The 7,317-nt window shown below is 61.9% G+C and overlaps 1 protein-coding gene across 1 annotated transcript in view; it reads right to left on the bottom strand.

Moving 5' to 3' along the window:
• AACS (acetoacetyl-CoA synthetase) overlaps positions 1–7,317 on the bottom strand; it is a 34,881-nt gene that overhangs the window by 5,415 nt on the left and 22,149 nt on the right. The window contains exons 8-13 of the mRNA XM_006163531.3: positions 4,886–5,033; positions 2,810–2,890; positions 2,343–2,467; positions 1,615–1,679; positions 1,385–1,507; positions 319–432 (exon numbers count right to left, since the gene is read on the bottom strand). Of these exons, the coding sequence (XP_006163593.1) occupies positions 319–432; positions 1,385–1,507; positions 1,615–1,679; positions 2,343–2,467; positions 2,810–2,890; positions 4,886–5,033 (656 nt within the window). The remainder of the gene's footprint in view (positions 1–318; positions 433–1,384; positions 1,508–1,614; positions 1,680–2,342; positions 2,468–2,809; positions 2,891–4,885; positions 5,034–7,317) is intronic.

Below are 7,317 nucleotides of genomic sequence, written 5' to 3'. Positions count from 1 at the left end.
CGTCGGTCTGAGCTCCGGCCAACGCCGGCGGGCGTCCGGGGCTATGGGAGGAGGCTGGGCAGGGGCCCTCACTCCGCTGTCCCCCTCAGGGCGGCGTGCAGGCCCGTCACCAGGCTGGGCAGGGGCCCTCGCTCCGCTGCCCCTCTCAGGGCGGCGTGCAGACCCGTCACCAGGCTGGGCAGGGGCCCTCGCTCCGCTGTCCCTCTCAGGGTGGTCCCTCTCAGGGCGGCATGCAGGCCCGTCACCAGGCCCGGCACCCCCCAGGACTCCCAGCTGCTGCCCTTCCCGAAGCCCAGAGGAAACCCAGGAGGCCGTCACCTTCCTCGCTCCAGGCCTCCACAGCCATGGCCAGGTTCCGCGCCTGGATCTCCCCCCTGTACACAGGGATGGTCGGGTTCTGGCCCATGAAGCAGGAGATGATGTCAGTGCCACCTGTGAGCAAAGGCGAGGGGTTCGGAACCCGGAAGCCCGGGGCAGGACGCTGGGCTTGTGTGTTTGGTTTTTAATCAGCAAACGACGGTGGGGAAAGGTCCGAGGACAAAACCTGCTGCCCCGCAGGGAGTCCCACGGCTGGAGCTGCTTCCCAGCCACCCTGATTTGCTTCTGACCCAGTTTTCCTGCCAGACCCTGTAAATGAGTGACCTCTTGTGAAACTCCAGACCGGGTGGGGAGAGCGGGGGCCTCGCTCCACAGTGTCCACCCACAGGCACTGCCTGGCGGCGGATCACGCGGAGGGCTCTGGTCTATACTCGCTTAGGCGTCGGGAAGGCAGAAGCCCTCCCAGCTGTGTGGACCACGGGGCTGTCTCAGGAGCTTGGAGCGCAGTCAGGCTCCGAGGGCTAGCAAGCAGGGGGCAGTAGGAGCCTCCCACACAGCCCCTGCTGCCACCCTGTGCACACAGGTGCACACACAGAGAGGCACACTCACACACACCCGGGCGCACACTGGCTTGTGCACACACACATGCATATGTACACATTGGCATGTGTACACATGTGAATATGTGCATGTGTGTGCATGCATATGCACACAGTGACATGCACACATGGGTGCACACTGACATGCACACACAGGTGTACACATAGAGGTGAGCACTCACGCATGCACAGCCGCACACTGACATGTGTGCACACATAGGCACACACACACACACTGGCATACACACACGGATGCACAGTGACACATGTGTATGCACAGGTACATACACAAGTGAACACACGGGTGCACACTTATGCATGCACGGGGCAACCTCATGCACGCACGCGCGCACTGACGTGTGCACACACTGACGTGCACACAGGCACACAAGCAAGGCCAGGCAGACCACCGGGAGGCGGGGAGGCAGGGCTGTCCCCACCGTGGGTGTGCCGCACCAGAGCCGTACCTGAGATGGAGCCTAGCAGGACACTGCTCTTGACATGCGTGTACACGTAGTCGTAGCTCTGGGCCTTCAGCGGGGAGCCGGTGGACAGGACGGTGTGCAGCGTCTGCAGGCTGTGGGTCTCCACTAGGGTGCGGGACAGCGGTTAAAGTGAAACCACCCCCTGGAGCCTGGGCACGCGGGGAGCTGCCGCCGCCGCCGCCTCTGGGGCAGGGCTGGAGAGCTGCGCTCACCTGGCTTCAGGTTTTTCTCTTCCAGCACCGACAGCCACTTGGCCCCGGTTCCAAAGATGGTGATGCTGGGGCCAGACGGGAAAGGACGTCAGAGACTTCAAGGTACCTGGGCATCCCACGCCGCGGGTGTCCTCAGCTAGTGGTGTCTGACCGTGTGCCGCAACCGCTACGGCGTTTCCAGGTCGGCCTCGCGCTCGGTACTGACTCGGGCGTGAGCCGCGGTGCCCTGAGCTGAGGGACACCGCGCCACGTGGCCACGCTGTCCCCACGTGCAGGCTCGGGCTCCCTGCCCCTGAGGCGTCACCTGTATGCGCTCCTGCTCTCCCCACCGCGGGCATGCTGTCTCCTGGCATCAAAAAGGCCGTAACACCACAACTCCCTCCCCGAATCCTACACTTAATTTTTTTTCGTTTTTAGATTTTTGCCATAGGGCACATGAGCTCACCAGAGAGAAACAGAGAGAGGCATAGTGAGAAATCACCCCTGGGGGACGCCACGCAGCAGCCCCTTCTCCGCCACTCTCCTCCTGGGATGTTGGGCACAAGGCGAGGGCACGGGGGTGGGGAGAGGCTCCCTCCCGCCTTCTCAGGCACGCTCAGGCCTTGATGGGTTTTCTAACAGCTGCCCTTCCCTTCGCACGCCCTCGACCCTGAGTGTGCACGGAGGACAGGCTCTCTGCCTCTGCCAGCCTTGTCCTGTCAGCCTGGCGTGGCGTCCCGGGTACCGACCCGATCCTGTCGACCAGGTCCCAGAGCACGTTGGGTGTGGGGACCAGGGGGGAGCCGTCGTACAAGACCAAGGACGCCCCTGTGGCGAGGGCAGACACCATCCAGTTCCACATCATCCAGCCGACCTGCAAGGACCGGGGCGCAGCTGAAGCGGCCTGGGCCAGCACCCGGGTCTGCCCTTTGGCCTGCTCAGCTCGGCTGGCCAAGGCTGGCGGGACGGCCCACTCGGACACACACGCCCTGACCCGCCGTGCCCTCTGAGAGCTGGCCGTGCAGACGCACACGTGCGGGAGACCTGTCGAGGACATCCGCCGTGGAGACGGAGAGCACCCAGGTGTCCCCAAGGCAGGAACAGTCCCTGCGGCACACAGGCACTGAGCCGTCGGTGTCCAGCCCACGCGAGGACAGCAGGTGGGACCCCGCACCACAACCACCCGGACGCCAACCTGCCCCTGCCGTGGCCGTACCGTGGTGTAGTACAGGAGGACGTCGCTGCAGCCGGTGTTGCCGTGAAGCAGGTGCTCCTTCAGGTGCTGGATGAGGGTGCCCTGGGGAGAGAGGGCTGGTGATCGGGCTGCCCCCCAGGTGCCCTGCTGCAAGGGCTCGCCCCTCAGCAGTTCTCTCCAGGGGCTGACTCTGGAGAGCCCAGCTGTGAGCCCCGTCCTGGGTCACTCCACCTGACACCTGCCCAGCACCCTCAACTCAGAAGAAAGTCCTGACGTACCCTGCCTCCCATGAGGCACCCCAGGGACCCCCAACTTTAGGCAGAAAGGAAGTGAATCTTGAAAGAAGAATCAAAATGAAAGGGCTTGCTGTAATCGGCGTGAACCCACAACACGGTAAGTAGGCAGCCTCGCCCCGTCCGGGGGCCCGCGGTGGACAGGGGACGGCAAGGTGGCAGAGCTCACTCGCTGGGACTCAGCACCTGCGAGCTCAGGAGGGGCTCGGGAGCCCCGCAGCAAGGACGGCACCAGACCCCTTCCAGGCCTACTGCAGCAGGGGTCTGAAACCTGAGCCTTCCCTACTGGCTCCGTGGCCCATCCTCTCAGAGGGCACACGAGGCTCTGCTCCTCCCTCCGGATTGTCTTTCCATGAGCCTTCTTTTCTTAGGAATTACTTAATTTTATTTATTTATTTTTATTTGACTAGGGAGACAGAGAGCTAGAGAAAGGGAAAGTGAGAAAGCAAGCTGCCAGGTCGAGGACTCGAACCATGGTCGGCTACGTGAGAGTCCAGTGCCTTAACCACCACGCCACCTGCTGGCCCCTCTCCATGAATCTCAACCGTTCACGTCGACTATTTTTCCATTCACTTAAAAAGTATTTATGGCCAGGTGTGAATGCTTTTCCTGAGGGTACAGAAGGGTGGACGCTTTCTGTGGGTCTTGATACAGAGAGTAAATTAAAATAGGGAAAAGGAAAACTGAGACCTCCCAGCACTTGGAAGACACGAACCACAGACTAGTAGCACAAGCCCCGCCCTGACGAACCAGGGCACTGAGCAGTCCCACCTGCGGCCCGTCCCCACCTGCCGCCTCCCAGCTCCTGTCCAGACCACTCTGGAAACAGAAAGAGGTTCAACCACTTCTCTGGAGACCAGCCCAGGGGAGGAGGGATAAAGACAGTTCCTTGGTATTCTGTCCCACACTCTAAACATACTGGCATGATCATTTTAGGAGCAAACTACATTACACCTAATACATTTTTATGTTCCTCTCCTAAAAAAGACATTCACTATGCAAAAACACTAAAGCCGAAAGCGCGGTTACCCCTTCCCATTTTTTTGGTGGAATGTCTGCTGTTGCCCGGACACCCCGGCCTTGCCTGTGAGGGTTCTGAAAGGTTCAGCCATCGGCCCGTTCACAGGCCCCTGCCAGGTGGACCAGGCTGCCCCCCCACAGCCAGCAACGCCCGGACAGTACGAGGCGGCGTGAGTGGCGGGGACTCTGCCTACAGAAGGGCAGCTGGGTCCGGCCGGCGTGGCTTCCCGAACTGGTGCGTCGGCCTGGCGTGCCTCCTGCCTCCCGCCCCTCGTGGCGTCTCAGAGTCACCAGGGCACCGACAGGCTCTCTCGGCGTCTGAGCGTACGTTTCATACAACCGGATCTCCGGTGAACCGGCCCCAGGTAATCGCGAAGCGTGCTAACTCCTTTCCTTGCCCTGATGCAGACACGCTGTAAAAAGCTACATAAGGCTCGGGACCAGCAGCCATGGTGGCTAAGGCGCGGGACGCTCCCACATGGCTGACCAGGGTTTGAGTTCTGGACCTGGCAGCTTGCTTTCTCGCTTTTCCCCTCTCTCCCTCTCTCTCTCTCTGTCTCTGTCTATCTCTGAATAAATAAAATTAAATAAATAAATCTTCCCCCGTAAAAGCTATATAAGATTTAAATGATTCCAGTGTGTCTCTTTTCCAGGGGAAGGAATGTGACCTGCTTCTAGGTACAGAACCTCCAGGATGAGGCAGGTGACGACTCAGCTGCCACCACTGGCTGGGGGCCTCGCGGCCTCTGAGCAGGAAGCCCGGGCCACAGGCGGGGGCGCCTACCCCGGCGGAGTGCACCATGCACTTGGGTGCGCCGGTCGTGCCCGACGAGAACATGATGAAGAGCGGGTGGCTGAAGGGCAGCTGCTCAAACTCCAGCTGGGGGGCCTGCTCGCCGGTCCTGGCCGCCAGAAAATCGTCCAGAAACACGCTGTGGGCAGGAACAGGCAGGAAACAGGCAGTGAACATTCCAGAGTGCTGCTCGGGGCCGCCCAACCCTCCCGGGGCGGTGTGGCCCTCCCCGCCCTGGACTCTCCCCACAGTGGGCCGGGAGGTCCGGGAGAGGCTGGCCTGGCGTGGACGCTGCGCGCGAGGGAGGGAGGGAGAGCCCACCGTTGAGCTAACTTCTGGAAAACTGACTGAATGGGTGAAATTTCAAACTGGTTTATTAACACCAAGAACAGGCCCAAGGGCTGCCTCTTCGGAGCATCTTTTGAGTGCTCCCATGAAGGCTGGAGGAGCGTCACTCACAGCTAACACCGGGGCTGTTTGTGTGCAGCTCGCTGCAGGAGGCTTGGGCCGGGGTGACGCTCCGAGCCCCTCCTGAGTGTACCACTGACCAGTCACCTATGCGCACACCCAGGGGACGGGGCTGAGGAGGGCGCTCTCCCCGGGGGAGGATAACGAGGTGCCCACCACGGTTCCCGTCCCAGCCACGACGCCAGCCCAGGCAGAGGCCTTCGAGGGCCGGCCCGTAGCGCAGGGTCGCCTGAGCGTGGGCGGTGAGCCTCACACGGCTGACTGCGTGGAAGCACATAGGGGAGCAGGCGCTCCTCCGTCCCGACAGGACGGCGCAACAGAGGAGGGACGTGGTGTGGCCGAGTCCCACTGGGGGTGCGCTCACGCCCGCTGTCTCTCTCTACACCCGCTAGCAATACATTTACAATAAATAAAAGCGCCAGAATAAATAACATTTATCCTAAGAAACGCTGCCACCACACCCCCCGGGCTGACGGAGGCATCAGTGTGGGGGCCGGGAACCAGCAAAGGGGTGGCACGGACAGGTCAGTTTTCTGAGTCAGGAAGAGCAGGGGGGGCGGCCCTGTCTTCAGATCAGTAGGAAGGTGGGTCCTGAAGCCCGCCCTCACTGTATCTGACAACGGCACGTCCTCAGGGAAGCAGGGGGGCTCAGGTAAACCTGGCCGCAGCGGCTGCTAAGGGTCCGGGTTCTGAGGCACCGTGCTCACCTACGTCTTCCCGAAGGGCACCCCAAGGTGAGGCTGGCTCCCAGGGAGGAGGTGCAGGAAGGGCGTCCAGAACAGCCCAGCTCGGCGGGAAGGGAGACGAGGCCGGCTGCTCCGGGCGTCAGGAAAGTGATTCCCTGCAGAACCCCAAGTCTAGAGGAGGCCCGCTCCACCTCTGCCTCCCTAGGATCCCATCTCTAACAGAGCACCTGTGGAATCGGACACTTCACGCAGAGAAAAGCCGTTTCTTCCGAAGGCCCATAAACCACGGCAGGTAACGTCGGCTTTGCTGCTCTTCTGAAAACGGAAAGCCCAAAGGCCGGCCCCCCTCCCGGTGCTCTGCAGACGGGTTACGGGTGGCACCAGGGCTTAATGAGGGGCGCTCTCTGCATCATGTGAGCTAGGTGGGGGGCTACTGGGGTTCTGCTGGGCGCCCGCCCGTCGTACCAATCACTGCTAACAGTCCCAGCGTAAAAGCCAGGCGCCAGGGGCTGCCACAGCCCGCCGGCTCTCCTCCGGGCCTCTGCACGTGATGGCCCTGGCCTGTCGGTAAAACCCAGGCAGCCAAAGCCGAGGTTGCGTGAAGTGGGACGGGGGCTCCGCTGAATTACCAAGGGCCTGCCTGCCAAGGACCCAGATGCCCCAGGGGACAGAACCCACTGCAGCTCACGATGACAGACGACACTCCTGCCACTAACTGGGCGAGCCTTGCTGAGCGCTGGCTTATTTCACGTCACAGCAGCCCCAGGGGCAGGTCCTACCACACCCGACAGAGGGACGACCCGAAGCACAGAGGTTCATCTCTTGCACAGGGTCACGCGGCCGAGACCCTGAGAAGCCTGACTCTGAAAACCACAGCCCTGGTCGAACTGCCACTGCTCACAGTCCCTTCAACCTCTGGGATCCTGGCACATGCCACTGTCCCCTCACACCTCAATGCCGCCTTATCTCACTGCCCATCCCCGTCCAGGCCCCATGGAGCGGCAGCCACATCCTGCCCACAGCTCCGGGCATTCCCGTCCCCCCTCACTCAGCTGTGTCCATGGCGTCTCAGGTCACAGTCCACCTTCCCTACAGGGCTCTCCTCCCTCTGCCAAACTGCAAGCTCTGGAGCGCAGGACACGGACATTAGCCTCTGCTGCCCCCAGAGGGCGCCCGCACAGAACTGGCAGGTGAACGTCCCCTGAGGTCCGCCTGAGCAGGGCACCAGGTGTGTGCCGCCCCCACCACCACCACCCCGGCCAAGCTCCT

This window comes from Tupaia chinensis, unplaced genomic scaffold (genome assembly GCF_000334495.1).
Source record: "Tupaia chinensis unplaced genomic scaffold, TupChi_1.0 Scaffold142542_1, whole genome shotgun sequence".
NCBI lineage: Eukaryota > Metazoa > Chordata > Mammalia > Scandentia > Tupaiidae > Tupaia > Tupaia belangeri.
Note: the sequence above shows the minus strand (reverse complement) of the source record. Positions and strands in the feature narration are given on the sequence as shown.